The following is an 18,320-nucleotide window of genomic DNA, read 5'->3' on the forward strand; positions in this document are numbered from 1 at the left end:
AGAAAATCACCGGGAAAGGAAATGAAGCCGCCATTGGAGGTGGTAACAACAAAACTGACCAACATAGCTGCCAAGTTTTCCCTTTTCTTGCGAGGAAGCCTATTCAGCATAATGGAATTTCCCTTAAAAAAAGGGATAACTTGGCAGCTATGCTGACCAATCACCCTGCTAGATTCCAACTCCTACTTCACACATTAAATGCTCTGCTCGCTTCTGTCTGAGACTCAGAAAACACTGTGACAGGAAATGAGGCTGCCATTGGGGTAGCAACAGAACTGATGGTTCACCGTGCTAGAGAAGAAACTATTTTTTTAAAAAGAATTCTTTCTTCTCCCATTAGATTCACAAACTCTTTTGCGGAATGCATACCCCTGCATCCTTCCAGAAAAAAGCACTGCATAAAATCAAAGTTGAACTAGTCCCATCCCTCCTGATTCAGGAAATCGGCTGCTTACAGCATCGCAGATAGGTGGCCGGCGTCCAGTCTCTGCATAAAAACCCCTAAGGAAGGAGAGACTGCTACCTTCCATGCCAGCCTGCTCTACTGTTGAACAGCTCATAGTAGCATCAGGATGGAGGTTCTTGCTGACGTTTAGCCTACTCCCTTTGTAAATTTATTTCTTTATTGAATTTATATACTGCCCCTTATCCGAAGATCTGAGTAGTTCACAATATAAAAATGCAAGATAAAAGCACAAATACTGTAAATAGAACAAAAACAAAGCAATAACACCCCCCCTCAAAAAACCATTTAAAAGGCTGTAGAATATTGCACAGTTAAAGGCCTGGTTGAAGAAGAATGTTTTCACTTGGCATCTAAAGATGCCAGGTGAACCTCATTGGGGAGAGCATTCCACAAAGGGGGAGCCACTGCAGAAAAGGCCTGTTCTCATGTTGCCACCCTCCGGACCTCTCATGAAGGAGGCACACAAAGAAGGGCCTCAAATGATCGTAGAGTCCATATTTTTCAGATTACAACTTTGCTGGCTGAGGGCGATGGGACTTTGGCGTGAAAAAAAGCTGGCAAAGGCTGTTCCTCACACATTCATTTCCCAGAAACTTGTAGCAAGACCGGTTGCTCAAGCACATTATTATGTATGGATTATGTGGACAAAAATAAGATTTTCTTTATCCATTAGAAAGGGGATTATTATTTTTTAAAAGCTTTAGTGTTCAGAGGTGTTGAGGCAATACTGGTTGCTGGATAGCAACAGTACTTTGTTGTCCACTTTTGTGCTACCAGAATTCGGCCAGCTGTGGTTATATACATTCATAGAATAATCTGATTTTTTGGAATCAGGTTCAGATTTTAAGTGTGATCAGTGCTCAAGGTTTTGATGACATCTTTTTCATGTGGAGTTCTTCAACTTGCATATCCAAATCTTTCTGTCCAAAATATTGGAAGGAGATATTTCTGCAATATTTCAAGACCTTTTTGACTGGAGGAGAGAGATTAAAGTTTATTCATCACAACATACTGGGTAGTTTGTCACCGTGCAGAAATATGTGTGCTTCCCTGAGAAGTGCTGTCCTATCTACATGGGTAAAGGGACCCCTGACCATTAGGTCCAGTCATGACCGACTGGCAGAGGAAGTCGGCGTACAGCTTCCAGGTCATGTGACCAGCATGACAAAGCCGCTTCTGGCGAACCAGAGCAGCACACGGAAATGCTGTTTACCTTCCTGCTGTAGCGGTACCTATTTATCTACTTGCACTTTGACATGCTTTCGAACTGCTAGGTTGGCAGGTGCTGCCTGGGACAGAGCAACGGGAGCTCACCCCATTGCGGGGATTCAACCACCGACCTGCTGATCGGCAAGCCCTAGGCTCTGTGGTTTAACCCACAGCGCCACCTGCGTCCTATCCACATACTTGTGAGTAAACATGGTTGAACTGCAGCCTGGATTCAAAAATAGCAGCATACATCAAAACACTAGGATGCTTGCTCAAGCGGAAGCTGAACTTGTGAACATGCCCTTTAGACTCCTGAAGTACTTCGAGCCTTCTCTTGGCAGGGATGCAGAAAGCTTCACTTACATGTTTGGGACTTGTTAAAACCACAGAGTGGGGGCTGGGGGAAAGCTGGATTCCCTTGACTTAAAGGTGCGAGGCTGGCAACGTAGGAGCCTAAGTTGGGCGCTGCCCCTTTAAGAGCTCTTGCCATGATCTTCCTGCTGGGAGCTGAGAAGGTGCTGCCGCGGTGAGGAGGCGGCGCGGCCAGAGTTGGCCCTTGGAGACCAGACCCGGGATTGAGGAAGGCAGGATCCCACCCCCTCTGCGGCTGCCGCGAGCAACGATATGGCGTTCCCCTGGGGCACTCGGAGTCCTCTTCAGTCCAGCCGAGGGGATCTTCCTCAAGCCAACCACGAGGCGCCCTAAGGAGTAAGTAGTCAAGGCGCGGACTCGGCGCTTCTGCCTGGCGCAACCGATTCCGCCATGGGAGCGCAAGTCTCGAGCGCAAGGGGGATCTGAAGTGCCTCGCGAGGCGCGGATCGAGCTCCGGGCGCCTGGGATCGCCCCGGGATCCGGGCCACACCACCTGTTGCTCCGAGCGCACAGCCAGCATCGCCGCGCGTCCGGGAGGGGGCGGCGGCTGCTGCTGCTTCTGCTGCTCTCCAAGCGGCACTGCGCCTCCAGTTGCGCCTCTCCGGGAAAATGGAGAGCGACGGACTTTCCAGCGCGGACCAGAAGCTGATCCGAGAGAGCTGGGAGAAAGTGAACAGCAGCCCCATCGAGCACGGCTTGGTCTTGTTTACCAGGTAAGGGGGAGTAGGGAGAGGGGCAGGCTGGGCTGGGCTTGGTTTGGTTGGAGGGAGCACGTGCGAGGCCAGATGCCTTAAAGGAGGAAGATTGTAAGGGGGAATCGAGGATCTGCCCGGGAGAAGAGCCAGGTGTGTCTCCACGACGCCTGAAGTGGGGACGGTCCTTTATAAAGAAGACCATTTTGACCCAACTTGGTTTCACAGCTTGAAAGACTCCGATGAGAAACTTTGTTCCACCTTCTCCGCCACGATCTTTACGCTTAATGCTTAGATTTGTTGGTGGTGAATCTCTGCCGGGAACTAAAGGTAAAGGTAAAGGGACCCCTGACCATTAGGTCCAGTCGTGACCGACTCTGGGGTTGCGCGCTCATCTCGCATTATTGGCCAAGGGAGCCGGTGTATAGCTTCCAGGTCATGTGGCCAGGGGTTTGGTCCGCTTCACACATGACATCTGAGTGGCGGGGAAGCGGGCGGATCGTGTGTATTGGTTATGCGACTGTAGACCTGTTTGGTTATTTGCAGGTGATTTATATACGGCACAGGTGACAGACTTGCTTCCATCATGGAAGTGTTTTCCTGTGCGGTCGAAGTGTAATACTGTAATAGGTGAAGTAAAGTGACTCTCTTTCTAAATTAGCTGCTTGTTTGTTTTTTTTAAACACATTTATATATGTCCCAGAAGTGCAGGGCTGGTTTCAGTTAGTTTCTAATGAGGGAGAGGGGTCTCCATCTTCTCTAACCCCCTACTATAAATAAAAATTTAAACCACAAACAAAAATACATACATAGATGGGGAGGAAATTAGCTGTATTCAATAAAATAAATAGAAGACAAAAGCCTAGACAATATTTTACATTATTTAGAAAGGATACTGAAGTCTAGATTTAATATAAATAAAACAGCATTGAATTAGGTTAATTAAATAATTTCTCTTTCTTACATTTTCCGCCCAGAGACACCAGGACTTGAGCTAGAGCTCGTTACAGTACTAGTATTTGCTTTCAGTTCCCTGGAGTATCCCTAGAATATGCAAAGTAACAAGTGCCACTGAGCATGTGCAGAGCGCCTTTTAATAAACACCAGTCAGTCACGACAAACCCATGAAAATATGTGATGAATAGTTAAGGTGGCAATTCTGTATGAGCTTACCTGAAAGTAAGTCCCAGACGCATATAGGTTTGTGCTGCAAGACTCTGGGACAGAAAGAGGAGACTTCTAGACAGGCTTGAGTTCCAGCAGGACTTTTTAGATGAGTCCAGACAGAGAAAAGAGCTTGTGCAGTCCTGTGAAGGCATACTTTGACGTCAGCTTGTGCAACATAGCACCTCTATGGGTTTGAAGGGTGCAAGTATTGATGTGATTTTCATGAAACTCCATGAGGCTTAAAGGCCAGCAACCTGTTTAAAAGACAGGCCAGTAACACAGGAAGAGAAGGTTGTGTGAGCTCTAAGTCTTCCTTTTGATATCTCCTTGTTGTTGTAAAATAAAAAAATTCCTTCAGTAGCACCTTAAAGACCAACTAAGTTTTTATTTTGGTATGAGCTTTCGTGTGCATGCACACTTCTTCAGATACTTCAGATCCTTGTTGTTGTGGCAGAGATGAGAGTTTTTTCTCAATCGGGGAGTAGCTCCACAATCCTCCTGCATGTGCCCAGCTCTGCAGAGTGTATCAGAGCAGCTTCCTAATTGCATGTGACATGGCAATCACGGGAGCCTCCAAGGCCAGGCCTGGCCCTTGGGGGGAGGCTTGATTAATTCCGGGATCAGTCCCAGGGCAGAGGAAATGGTGCATGCGAGAGAACAGCTGAGTGCCCGGGTGCATGCCATTAACCCTGAAGCTGAGGAGTACAAAGCTGGGAGGCGCAGATGGGACAAAGGCTTTGAGCCTCTGGAAGGCCGTGTTTGGTTTTAGAGGAAGCAATAAACTTTATTTCTCCATTCACGGAGAGGTTTGTGCAGAGGCTGCTCTGCAGTCAATGTTCACCTACCTGCTCACAGCCACTCTAAGTTTCCATTGTATAGACAAGAAAACTGAGGCAGGTAAGCATGGCTTGCTCAACATGGACTGAAGAGAGTCTATAGTGTGAAGAATGGAATTTGGAACCTAGGTAGCTGCTTTATACAAGTGACAGAACTTGGCACCTCAAATTTCTGGGGTGCCCTTTGCAATGCCAAAATCCAGTGTCCCCTTGCTTTCTGTTAGTTGTCATAGTTGCGGTGCCCCAGAAGCTTCGCATCTGCTGTGACCAAACCTGTTTTGCTCTCCTAGATCTGCCTTTCATACAAGGTCAGATCATTTGTGTACTTGTCAACGCGTGGCTGGCAGTGGCTGTCCAGGATCTCGAGCAGAGGTCTTTCACATCACCTTTGTTCTTTTTAATTGCAGAGGCAATAAATTGAACCTCCAGCCTTCAGCATGCTCTACCACTGAGCTATGATCCCTTCTCCTATACAGAGAACAGAGCTGTTTATCTGCTGCTTGTGTGTGGCGAATGACAGCATGTTCCTTGACATTCCACTTGCTTTGTCTGACTTCAGGACTGTTAGATTTTAGTTTCCAAGAATCAAAGTCCAACACAGTCAACTCCAGCTCCCTGTGTAGAATATGGATGGGTGGAGCTGGCAATATAAAATGGGCAATGCAGTGTTGGTGTTAGGTATCCTTTAAAGTGGTGTGCAAACAGTTTTTGGGAATTCTCCGCTCTGTTTATAGCAGATTTCTCCTGTGGGAAGATAAATTATTATTTAGTAATTTTTCAGGGGTGGGGCTATTGGCAGTGAGGGATGGAAGCAAAGCTTCTTTCTTTTTTGCTAAGGGGTTTTTTTTGTGTGTGTGTACACTGTTGATACTACAAATGGCTGCAGGATCTGTGTTGGTGGTCGAGTCACCATTTGCCTTTTCAACAATGAATTGGACTTGGTGTTGTTTCAGGGCTCAGGCGGGTGACAAATGCTAGAGAGAGAAGAAGGAAGGAAGGAAGTGGAGAACATTGGGGGGGATATGCAAAGTGGCCTTTTTGGGGACAGGGTGAAGAAAAAGGAAAATATATATATAGACATTCCTGCATGGGGTTGGACTAGATGACTCTTAGGGGCCCTCCCAACTCTGCAATTCTATGATTCTATTGTTTTCTCAGTAAAAAATGCCTTATGGGAAGCTGAATAGCTGTAGTACTGCTCCATTAAGTTAATTAATAAACACACAACTTTGTTTCTCTGGGCCAAATGCAGTAAGACCCACTCAATGAATATGAAGATGAAATCATCAGAGGGTGCTTACAAGTTGGGAAGGGATGCACAAAGCTTCAGAGGGAATATACAAATGAGAAAGCGACAGGTTAGCAGGGCTGAATTGTGTTCACGTGGGTTCTTCAAGAGTTCAAATGTAAAATTGTTAACTAAGGTATGTAATTTAAAATCAGCAAACTTTTCCAGCAGTTGCTGAAATGGTCATTGTAGCACCTGTATTTTCAGCAGGAACCAGGAACCAGGAAATTAGAACCCTTCCAGACAATTCTGTATTGTGCAATATGATGGAAATCGTTATTAATCGTTATTTATCTATTGAATATGTAACAAAACAAAACTTGTGGAGGAAGAGTTGGCTTGGTGTCTCCAAAGAGATGTCTTGCTTCACTAACCCTTTTAAGTGTGTTGAGAGTATCAACAAAAATGTAAAGAGGGGTGGTCAGCCAAACATTCCATACATAGGCTTTGTGCTTGTTTTTAAGAGAGCTTTTGGCAAACACTCCTTTCTGTGGAAAGTTAACAGTCAGAAATGCACCCTCTTATGCATTCAAACCATCCAGAAAGCTGTGGTTAAGAATACAGTGGTACCTCGAGTTACGAATGACTTGACTTACGAAATATTCGACTTACGAACTAAAATAATTGGTGAGCACTTACAATTTTTTCCGACATCCGAAGGCTGAATCGGGGCCTCGCCACTGCCGGCCTCCTGCCGGATTGCCGCATGGCCTCAGGCCGAATCACTGCCGGCACTGCTGGCTCCCGCCCGGCCGGATTGGGCCTTCTCTGCCCTGCCGGCTCAGGCCGGATCGCTGTCGGCCCTGCCGGCTCCCACCCGGCCAGATCGGGCCCTCGCCAGATCGGGACCTTGCTGAACCGCTGTCCTCCTGCTAGATCACTGCCGCCGGCGGATCCCTGCACTGGAAAGGTAATGTTGCTGTGCAGATTGAATGCCTTTAGAGTGCATGCCTTTAAAGTTTTTTGCACAAAAAACTGGGTGTTTGGGTCTTTTTTCTAGGCTCCGGAACGAATTAATCCGTTTCCAATGCATTCCCATAGTAAACTGCGATTCGACTTACAAATTTTTTGACTTACGAATGTGCATTCAGAACGAATTAAATTCGTAAGTCAAGGTACCACTGTACAGGCATTTTTCATCAGAGGAAAGCAAATTATATGGAGTGAGGCTGGTACTGTTTAGATTATTTAATAATTATCTAGAGTCAGTGACAGAGCTACCTTGTGCGTGACACAAAGTTATTAATAGGATGTTACAACTGCAGTGAGCATAGATGTGGGTTTGGTTCTTATATATATATATATATATATATATATATATATATATATATATATATATATATAACACAATTAGATAAAGTGCCAAAGGACAAGCCCACCAGTGACCATTGTCTATAATGGCCTAAATGGACTGTCTGCATTTTGTGGCGTAGCTGTTAAGAGTTTGAGCGAGGAACGCTCTGGTTCAAATCTCATCTCTTTACTTACTTCATAACTCTCAGCCTCCCTTCTGTAGCCTCTGGTATTCTCCTCATGCTGCCAGGTAGTCTTATGAAGTCTTTGTTGCATTTTTTTTTTGCTGCAAACTGCTTTATAGCCCCTGTCTGATGGACGACACCAGTCTCTTGCATTACCTTGACTTTGAAGGATTGCAAGTTTTGAGTTCCTGCATGGAGCAAACCATTTTTTTAGATACCATTACGTGTTTTATATCACTGTATAAAATGGTTCAGCAAATAGCAGAGAACAGAATTCAGGTCGGTACATGGAACGATATTGCAACAGAATCTCGTGCATCCTTATTAGTTAGAAGAGATGTGTACCATATAAATAGGAGAAAAGGGTTCCTGTCAATCTAGGAGGTGAATGACCAGAGAGATGCGCTTAGGGAGGCAGGCAGGGTTGAAAGGGCACCGGGGATGACATGCATGTGTGAAATGCAACCTGGCAACGGAAAGCTGATGTGAATTTTGGGCTGTGTCATGGAATGAAGCAGGGAGAGTCTAATCTCAATGCAGCTTGGAGGTGAATGTTGTGTTAGAGACTGTGGTTAGTGGGTATTCTCACTGTGTGTGTTGGGGGGTGGGGAGGGCAGAACAGATCCTACCAAAGGAAGTTTGGAAACAGACAACAAAACAAGTCATTGCTACAAGAAGAACTGAGGATGTTTTCAACACTTGCAATAGCAAGCACCTCATGCTCTTTTTGCGCAAGGGTGGTAACTTACAGCGCCTGTGGTGGAGTAAATGGTGTGTGCTAAACTCAGCTTTTTTTCCAGAGAAAAGCTTGGTGCTGGCGATCTTCCAGTGCTCTTGCAAAATGCTTATGATGTTCTCAGATTTTTCTGCTATCCAGGTCTTTGTCACTTCACACGTATTTTCTCTCTGTGTGTTTTTCTGTCTCTGCCTCTCTAAAACAGCCAGTCTTTGACCTCCTAGTATTGCTACGATCTAGCAGTGTGATGCTACAGCAGGATAAATGGAGATTGTTGTTTATAATGAATGGACCCTTCCCCATTTCTTAAACACATACGGTATTTGAGTGGGACATTTCTACACACTCAGCTGAGAAACTGGCTTCAGTCCCACTCCAAGCATAAGTACCATGAGACGAGCAAGGGGAGAGGGGTGGTAGGAGCCCTCTATTTGCATTGCCTTCCACTCCTGGGCAGGCTGTGCTCAAGTGACTGGGAAATAGTGATAAAACAATTAAGGAATTTTAAAATTTGTTTAAAACAAGTCCAGTACAGATGGTGGAGATTGGGAAAGATTGCTACTTGAAATGCTTGTTGGCAGGGGAACATTTTCAGCAGGCATTGAAAAGACAACAGAGATAGTGCCTGAGAGTTGTGCTGGGCCTCCATTTTTCTTTCCCAGAAACCATTGTAAAGGGACAGGGGAAGTTGTACCGAGAGAAGAAAAATGCCCTGGGTGGTAATCAACTAAGTTTTACTCCATGTATACCTATTGGAATTAATGAATAATACTAAAGCCTATTCATTTCAGTAGGTCTACTTTTGGAATGACAGGGACGCGGGTGGCGCTGTGGGTTAAACCACAGAGCCTAGGGCTTGCCGATCAGAAGGTCGGCGGTTCGAATCTCTGCGATGGGGTGAGCTCCCATTGCTCGGTCCCTGCTCCTGCCAACCTAGCAGTTCGAAAGCACGTCAAAAGTGCTAGTAGATAAATAGGTACCACTCTGGCAGGAAGGTGCAGGCGTTTCCGTGCGCTGCTCTGGTTCGCCAGAAGCAGCTTAGTCATGCTGGCCACATGACCTGTAAGCTGTACGCTGGCTCCCTCGGCCAGTAAAGTGAGATGAGCGCTGCAACCCCAGAGTCGTCCACGAGTGGACCTAATGGTCAGGGGTCCCTTTACCTTTACTTTTGGAATAAAACCTAGTTGAGTACCACTCCTTGTCCTCTGTTGTACCTGGTTTGTTTCCCTGAAGGCAGGCTGGGCATGAGGGGAGAAGACACCCTTTCCTCCCCTGACATCAGCCTTGTCCTGTGACTGGCTTTCTTTCTTTGGCCTCCCCAGGAGCTAAGATGTTCCATGAGGCTGGGAAAGAGAGATGGGATGGGATGTCTGCCCGATTTGTATGGAGGCCAAATAATTGTTGGGTTGATGTCTTTCAGGCTTTTTGATTTGGACCCTGGCCTCTTGTCCCTTTTCCAGTACAACTGCAGGAAGTTCTCTACTCCTCAGGAGTGCCTCTCGTCACCTGAGTTCCTGGAACACATTAGAAAGGTGAGAGGTGCAAAGGAGTCCTTCTGGTAATTGTCTTGAACTACAGCAAAAGCTACGGATGGCAAGTGGCAGTGGGGTATCCTGCTTAGCGTGTTTGGCTAGGGCCTGGGAGGCATGGGTTCAAATCCCCACTCTTCCATGAAGCTCTTGGGGTGAAAGGAGCTTGTTGAATAAATCTGGGCCAGTTGTTGTCTCTCAGATGGACCTACCTTACAGGGGATCAAATGGTATACAGGTGACCTTGCACATTTTCCTGAGATGCTTGGAGGAGGTTTGGGATAAAAACGGCAGTCAACAAATGCAGCTTCAACCTAAAAATTGCTCTGCCCCAACAGCCTTTTGTGTATCCTCTTCACCATGAAGTATCTTTTAATCCAAAGTCAATACAATTATAATAAGCTATTATTTATTCTACGCTGTCAGGGAATGGGGAAATATTAATTGGTGCCTAGTGCTTCTGTGATGATTCCCATGTGTTTTGATGATCTGAACTACTTGTATGACATGAAGGACCACTGTTGTCTAAGAGGTGCCTGTAAAAAAATTACCTGGGGTGGAAAGTTGTGTGCACGAATCTATCCTGATTACCTTTCTGCGTGCAGAAAAGGCATTTTAAAAACTAATATAAATCTATTAACTGTATTAGATTAGGAATGAGTTTAATCACATTTAAATAATTAGATTTAGCTTAGCAGAGCAAGCAGGAAGGACAAGTATGAGCTTAACTCCAAGGGTGTGTTGAGAAAATATTGAGACAAGGGACCCTTCAGGGGGGGTATAAGCAACCTTTCTTTTCTGACTGACTTTTGACCTAGCTGTGAGCTGGTTTTAATAGAATGTTTTCTGCTGCGTGCCTGGTGTTTGATTATGACATGTTTTTAATTTGTTTGTCCCTTTTGATGAATTTTCTTTTCATTAGCTGCATTGGGCAATGTTTTGTTGGAAAATCAGGAAAGAAATGCAAATATAGAAATAAAATAAATGAGAAGGTTTGATAGGGTGTTTAGATTGTCAGATTAAATGAGAACAAGTTTAGCTCTCCCCCACCCCCAATGATGGCTAGTCAGGTTTTATTTATTTTTCAGCATTTTTGACCTGCCTTTCTGCGAAATAGGGTGGCAGAGTGCAAAATGTGAAGAGATAAGCTAAAATTCAGTTGAAGCAAACAGTCTATTGGACAAGCAAATAAACGGATGACCTTGGTGCAGAAACCAGTAGCAGTCAAAGATGCGCCTCAAAAAACACTATTTTTAAAAAGCCTGGTGAAGAAGGAAAGTCTTAGCTGCTTTGTTGAAAAGCAAGCAGCAATGAGGCCAGGTGAGCCTCTTTCGGCAAAGTGTTCAACTGTTTGTATCCCTACACTGAAAAGCCCGTGGCCCTTAGAGCCACCTGCCCAGGCTTCAGACTTAAGTAGGCCAGGAGACATCAAACAAGAGCCTCAGAAGATCCACACCCTCCAACATTTCTCTGATGAAAATAGAGATGTCCTAAGGAAAAGCGGGATCAAATCAGAAAGTGAGACAGCTTCTGTAAATCCAGGACTGTCCCTGGAAAATAGGGACACTTGGTCTGTAGATGATCATAAAGGTTAGGCATGTGGGTGGAAAGAATTCTCCAGATACTCTAGTAATAGGTCAACTGGGCCTTTAAAAGTTAAAATGAACACTTAAAATTGAGCCCGGAAATGAATTGGTAGTTGCTGTACTGAAGCCAGGTCTTGTAGACATTCTGGCAGCTGCATTTGACACCAGTCAAAGCTTATGAACTACAAAGGCTGAGCCACATGGAGCACATTAGAGTAATCCAATCTGGAAGTGACCGCAGCATGAATAGCTGGCTACTCCTGGCTTTTCAAGTGAAGTATGCAGTTGACAAACATGCTGAAAAAAGGTACTTCCAGCCACAAGATCATCCAGTTGCCAGGCTGGGTCTTGGAGTACTCCCAGTGGCTGACTTTTAAAGGAGTGCAACTGTATGTGCAAAAGAAAAAGAACACCATCACTTCTAACTCCAAACCCTCAACTACCCATTACCTTTATTTTGTCTGGATTAAACACCAGTTAGTTCACCCTCATCTGCTCCAAAACTGATGCCCTTAAGGACTTTTACAGGCAGGGCAACGCAGAACCATCCCTTCTTGTTTGTTCCATTAATTAGTAATCAGATCTATACTCTCTGGGTATGAAAGCTCCATTTTTAGCTATCATAGCTAATTGCCAGTGGTAGACTTTTCCTATTGAATTTGGCTAAAAAAATCACCGATGGGCACACACCTATTAGGAAGTAAATCCCATACATATCAAGGGGCCTTGTTACCAAGGAAATCAGCTTTAGTTGTATGGCTGTGATTTCCCCTCTGCCACAATCAAAACTCATGCAGGTGGGAAGAATGGCAGAGCAGCCAGGAGGGTTGAATTTAAAATTGGGTAGTAATGTTTCTTGTGGCACCAATCTGCCAGATAATGTGTCACTGTGATGTGTCCCTTGGGAGTCATGCATGACAGCCGCATGGCATAGCTGTCAACTTCCGGATTGGAAAATAAGGGATCCGCAGCCTCACCCAGCGGCGCGGCACCGGAAGTCGGTTGCCCGTGTCTGCATGTCTGGGCACCGGAAATCACTTCTGTGCATGTCTGGATTTTCCGTGCCCAGACATGGGCAGAGTGGCATCGGAAATTGGTTCTGCACATGCCTGGGCATGTGCAGAGGCGATTTCTGGCAGCACTCGGCAAGTGAGCAAGCAGCCAGCCACCGAGCGAGGCATTCTACCGGGCGGCGCGAGGCTGATCGCTCGCGGGGGGGGGGAAGCTGCTTCCTTTGAAATCTGGGGAAATTACGGGATATCTAATGATCCAGGATAGCAGCAGGAAACAGATTGAAATAAGGGAGTTTCCCGCAAAAAACGGGAGGGTTGACAGCTATGCTGCATGGGCAACCATGTCAATCACTTTCGGCAGGCCACGCTGGCTGTGGTAGCTTTTCAACATGTGTAAACACTACTAGAAGAGGTAAGTGTATGAGAGAACAACACACAGTTGATTTGGGTTTGGTTTCCAGGCTTTTCCTTGCAAAAGCATGCTTTCTGCATAAGGGTTTTGTAACATTTGCTGGAGGCCCTAAATGGCAGGATTGGTGTAATAGACAGATATAAATGGTGTTTAAATACAGGTTTTCTTCAAGCATGCCTTTCCATCTTAACCCGAGCTCTTAAGCTTATGGAGATATCCAGAGTCTCCTATAACATTTGCAGAAGGCGTTTAGAGTGCTTTTACTTCCATAAGGGCACACCAGATTGTCCTGTTTGTCGTTCTTTCTGCTTGGTAGGTAATGCTGGTAATAGATGCAGCTGTGACTCATTTGGAGAACTTGCACTGCCTGGAAGAATACCTTGCCAACCTGGGTAAGAAACACCAGGCAGTTGGTGTGAAGGTGGAGTCTTTTTCGGTAAGCAGCCTTTTCGTTTTGAGATGTATCTGTGGCACTGTTGACTTGCTTTGAATTCCTTCCTCAGCTTTCCAGGTTTGTGTTGCAGGAAGGAACATGTTGGGAAATCAGTACAGATTGAGGAGGAACAAGGCCATGGAGGGTTTTCAGAGGACAAAAAGCTTGCTCAGGATCCCAGTGCGGATGGGAAACCAGTGGAGAGAGTTGAGGAGGGGAGAGTCACATGGTCTGAATAAGTCACAAAATAGTGAGCAGACTTCTGGGCTGTTTTAGACCTGGGTGGATGAAGGAGAGGGGTGCATGGCAGCAGTGGTGAAGCTGCATGCTCCGCTACTGGGAGTGGAGAGCAGGGGCGTGGCGCGCATCCTGTGGGTGTAGTATGCCGCCTGTGAGGGCGTGGCACACCGCCCACAGGGGCATGGTGCGCCGCTTGTGGGGGTGTGGCACCCGGTGCACACACGGGGGGTGGGGTGGTGCACGATGCGTGTCAGGGGGGCCGCCACAATGGCCATAGCTGCCAAGTCTCCCGTATTCCCCGGGAAACCCCTGTTTTTCCAGCCATTTCCAGCTGGTAGCCCGGATTTTAAAAAACCCCGTAAATCCCCCGGATTCTTACCGGCCCGGGGAGGCTCCTTCTGCACATGTCTGGAGTCTCTGGACATGCGTAGAAGCGATTTCTGGCACTGCGGCCATTTTGGAAACGGGCAGAGCATGCGTAGAAGCAACATCCGGTGCCGCTCTGCCCAGTTCCAAAATGGCCACAGCGCGACTTCCGGCACTGCGCCCATTTTGGAAATGGGCAGAGCATGCGTAGAAGCAACTTCTGGTGCCGCTCTGCCCAGTTCCAAAATGGCCGCAGTGCGACTTCCGGTGCTGCGCTGTGCCGATCCCGGATTTTTCAATCTGGGAGTTGGCACCTATGACAATGGCACCCTACCAAAATAGTGGTGCTGGGGGCGGTCTGCTCCCTCCACACTTCCATTCCTCTGCCACTGCATGGCAGAGGGTAAGTTGGGGTGACATAAGAGCTATGAAGTCTGCAGTTGAGATAGTCGTAAGTCCTGGAGGAGATTTACAGACTGGATGAGATTAGATTTCTGAAAGATTCATTAGTCATTATTCAGCTCAGCCTCCAGCTCCAAATAAAACTTGCAGGTTCCTCTGAGGCAGAGAAGTAAAAAGCAAGGTAGTCTATTGTTAGGCAAACGGGGGATAAATTACCTAGTTGACAGCACTACTAAAATGCCAGTAAGAGCCAAATTGAGAGGATTACTTGGAACCTGGAGGGTGTGTGCTTCCACCATCTCTCTGAAAGTAAAGTTCCATTTTTTGGATAGTAGAAAAATCACACACCCCCCAACCCCTTCCTTTTAGAGCTGCTTCTTTTTGAATGTTGATTCTGCTGTCTCCTGTTTGATTTGCAGGCTGTCGGCGAATCCTTGTTGTATATGCTGGAAAAATGCCACGGTCCCGCTTTCAATGTGAATGTGCGTGAGGCCTGGACCAAGCTGTACAGCGTTGTGGTAAAAGCCATGAGCTGCGGCTGGGATGTTCCCAGAAAAGTGGAATAAACCTGGACCCAGGATGCTTAAGTGGGAACAGCTCCGAGGAGAAAGCAAGCTTGCCTTTCTAGCTCTGTGTATTTCAGAGTAATCTCAACATTTCTCTCTCTCTCTCTCTCTCTCTCTCGTTTTTTTTCTTGCATTCCCCATCTTTCTTGTGGTAATGTGATGACGCTCCCATATTTCAGTGTTGCAGTTCCATGTATCTGTTTGCAGGGGGCAAAAGAGAGCCAAGCCGGAATTAAAAGCTGAAATGCCAACTGCAGCTAGCGGCTTTCCTTCCAAAAGGCACGTTACCATTCTCTTTATTTCCCCACTGCCTTTCGAAGAGTAATTACAAAGATTTCTTAGCGCAGAAGGATGATTGTACTAGCTCCCCCCCCCCCTTGAGATTGTGAGCCTGCGATTGTTTCAGTGAAGCTAAGCAGGAGTGTGTGTATTTCCTTGGGGTTATCCAAGCAGTGTAGCTTCCCCCTGCCTTTTAAAGTGGGTTAATTCTACAGCAAGGCTCCTGTTTGTATGCCTGAGCTGCTAGATGGTTGGATTTTGAAATGCTTGGCCACAAGTTATAACTTGAAAGCCAGTGGGGGAATGCAGCAGCTGCCAGTTCCGTGAGCTTGTGGAAATAAAATATTGTAGTGAAATTAGTGACAGATGCGGCTTTTATCCTGGGGAAAGCTTCCAAAATTCATCCTGGATTCTGGCCAAAGGAGAGTCTGTAGAATAAAATCCATTTCTGGGCAACTGCTTTGCTGCCATTCCTCCCCTCCCCAGCCATAGCCTCCCAGGTGCTTGGCAGAATTCTCCTTGCTCTTTGCCCGAATCTTAATGAAAGCAAGTTAGTTCTTGGGGTTGTTTTGGAACCCTTTTTTTTGGGGGGGGGAGAGTGGGAAACCTAGAAAAGAAATTTTTTGGTGTGGTGGATGAACATTTAAAACTCCCCACCCCTTGCTTTTCAATGTAGGTGCAGATAAGGCCCTTAGGAAAACTTGGTGGGCCAGGTGTGGCCTGGTTGTCTCGAGAGGAGGCAGAGGGGCTGTGCATTGTCCTGGTATGGACAGACCTTCTTGATGATTGACAGGGGTTCTTGTGGTTCCTCTACTTCATCTGCTATCTTATAGGTGGCCTAGGAAAACTGATTAGGCAGTGTGAATGGTCCCACTGTCACCATTGGTAGAGAATGACCAGTGGTTCACATTGGGCCCATGAGTTTAGCAGGCCCAACCGTCAAGGCCTGGGAGCCCTAATTAGGCCCATGGCTGGAGGCTCCCTGTCCCAGTAGTGACAAACAATTTACTGGGCCTCTAGGAAGCCATTTTTTTTTTTTGCTTGCACTTTACGCATGATCAACAGACCAAATGCAAGCCCTACCCGGTCATATCTTGTGATTTATATATGATATGTGAGCTTCCATACGAAGTGCCAACAACTCCCCACTCGCAATCGTTGAGTTTGGTTCACGTGTGAGGGGAACTCGTTCGTTGTGTGTCAAAGCTTAATTCAGAGATGTGTCGGAGTTTGTTGCAGTGTTTGTGGGGAGGTGCATGCCTTTTTCTGTTTTGAGCGCAATTTCTTTTTCTGAGTTTTCCATCATGTCTCTCTATTTAAACTCCAAAGCAGCTGAGGGACAGCTATTTTTAAACGTGCTTAGAGCCGCACAAAAGGGGCAATGCCAGCAGGGGCAGAAAACAGAGAGGCCCAACTGTAGGTGGAGCAAATGACAGGCATAGCCAATAATTCTAGGTTCCCCCCTGAATAATGGTGGTGGCGAGAGTGCTAGCAGCTGGATAATATTTAAAATTCCTAGAGGCAAACAGAAAGTTGCTTCACAGAAGTAGCAATTGAGAAAACAAATATTCATGACCCAGACACGGTCACATTCTTTTGTCATCAGAAATGCTTTCTCCTGCACATATGTAAGAACTGTCTTTAAATGCACTGATTTCATGCTGTCTAGAAAAGATAACCTGAATCCTCAAACTAGGGTTTTTGAAATTATTTGCGGCTGCTTTGTATTAAACAGTTGTGTGTCCCATGACGTTATATAACTGCAAGCCAGTCTTATAACCATTGTGACTGAGGCCTAGTTCTCTGAAGCAGCAGGGGAGGAAATAAGCCTATTTCTGGGTTCCACTGCTTCAGACTCTGGCAGGGAGGGTAGACTTATGAAACTGAATGGTTCTCCATACAAAAACATTTGCTGCACCTAGAAAATTAAATGCCAAGGAGAAAGGGGATAGCTTACCCCAACCCCATGTGTATAAAGCTGGGCACTTTGTAAGCTTTTCACAGCTCTCTTCACATTTTGTGTGTGCCATATTTTGTTGCATTCCAAAAGAAATAAAAAACATGTTGTTGGTGTATCTCTGACCTGCTTGGGGTGTTGTGGGTCTCCTGCAAAGTAAAATTTGTTATATTTCACTTACTTGGGAAAGTAGCAGCGTGTGAGGAGTATAATCTCAACACTTTCCTATACACGGTCAGTCCTGTGTGCGGCAGCTGTGAATAAGGTGAATTCTGTCTTGGGAACAGTCTGGAAAGACTGCTGTACATAAAGCTCCTATACAAATTCTGTGGTAGAACCATATTGGAATAGTGTATACAGTGGTACCGTGTTTCTCATATTTTAAGACATGTCTTATATATTTTTTTACTCGAGAAAATAAGCCTATGGCTTATTTTCGGGGGTGTCTTATTTTTTGCCAAGCCCCGACTGAGCGGGAACCAGTAAAGGCAGCAGCCCGCCGCCGGCTTGGAGCTCGGCAACGTGCGCGCTGCTGCCTTTGCCGGCTCCCGCTCTGTTGGAGCTCGGCAAAGCGCCGCTGCTGCCTTTGCCAGCTCGAGCTCCAAGCCGGCGGCGGGCTGCTGCTTCGCGGCTTCTCCTCCTCCTCACTGCCGCCTTTTTCGGGCTCCGGCTCCTTCTTCCCCACAGGCTCCTCCGCGGAAGGCCCGTCCGGCAGCTCGGCCTCTGAGTCGCCGCTGCTGCTGCTGCCTCTTTCTCCTTCTCCTCCTCCGCCGCCGGGCTCTCCTCCTCCGGGCCCCTCGCCCTGGGCGGGAAGAGCGGTGGCGGGGGTCTCGGCGGCCGCTGGGCTCTCCTGGGTCTCCTGCATGGGGGGCTGCGCGGCCTTCCCGCTCGCCTCACATGCGCGGCACACAAACAGGCAAGGCGGCGCGCTGGGCCGAAAAGGGGGAGGGAGGGGGGAGGGAGAGCGCAGGCGCGCGCGCAGGACAGGCTCCCTCTCACCGGGCCATGTGCGCGAGAGCGGACCCGGCGGCGAGTCTCGCGAGCGGGGGCAGGGACCAACTCGGCACAGGAGGGGGGGAGGAACGGATTCCAAAAGCGGTGTCTTACTGGGTTGTATATGTTAATCTCCTATGTTAATGGGCTAGGACAGGGTTTGCTGTAGGTTAACGCCCAGTTAGGCTTTCCCCTAGGAATTAGGCGTTTCGGTCTTGCATAGCTGCCAAGTTCCGGACGTAAAGATCCGGGATCGGCAGCGCGCGCATGACCGGAAGTTGCGTGACACAACTTCCAGTG

At 46.9% G+C, this 18,320-nt stretch overlaps 1 protein-coding gene across 2 annotated transcripts; it reads left to right on the forward strand.

The window, feature by feature from the left end:
* The first annotated feature begins 1,951 nt into the window (after positions 1 to 1,951).
* On the forward strand, positions 1,952 to 17,145 carry NGB (neuroglobin). 2 transcript variants are annotated; one of them, XM_035108109.2, is made up of 4 exons: positions 1,952 to 2,760; positions 9,665 to 9,776; positions 13,101 to 13,220; positions 14,645 to 17,145. In XM_035108109.2, exons 1-4 carry the CDS (start codon positions 2,657 to 2,659, stop codon positions 14,789 to 14,791), a joined length of 483 nt encoding a protein of 160 aa, XP_034964000.1. In that variant the 5' UTR covers positions 1,952 to 2,656; the 3' UTR covers positions 14,792 to 17,145. The 2 variants fall into 2 exon arrangements, with proteins under 2 accessions (XP_034964000.1, XP_034963994.2); XM_035108103.2 differs by lacking the exon at positions 1,952 to 2,760 and adding an exon at positions 4,829 to 5,413.
* The last annotated feature ends 1,175 nt before the right edge of the window (positions 17,146 to 18,320 follow it).

The sequence above is a fragment of the Zootoca vivipara genome, chromosome 1, assembly GCF_963506605.1.
Source record: "Zootoca vivipara chromosome 1, rZooViv1.1, whole genome shotgun sequence".
Lineage (NCBI taxonomy): Eukaryota > Metazoa > Chordata > Lepidosauria > Squamata > Lacertidae > Zootoca > Zootoca vivipara.

Excerpts from the sequence above, each read along its gene's own strand:
- NGB (XM_035108103.2), top strand. The coding sequence starts at position 5,256 with ATGACAGCATGTTCCTTGACATTCCACTTGCTTTGTCTGACTTCAGGA. Across the intron at positions 9,777-13,100 it reads TCCTGGAACACATTAGAAAG|GTAATGCTGGTAATAGATGC; the intron begins GTGAGAGGTGCA and ends TCTGCTTGGTAG. Across the intron at positions 13,221-14,644 it reads TGAAGGTGGAGTCTTTTTCG|GCTGTCGGCGAATCCTTGTT; the intron begins GTAAGCAGCCTT and ends TTTGATTTGCAG.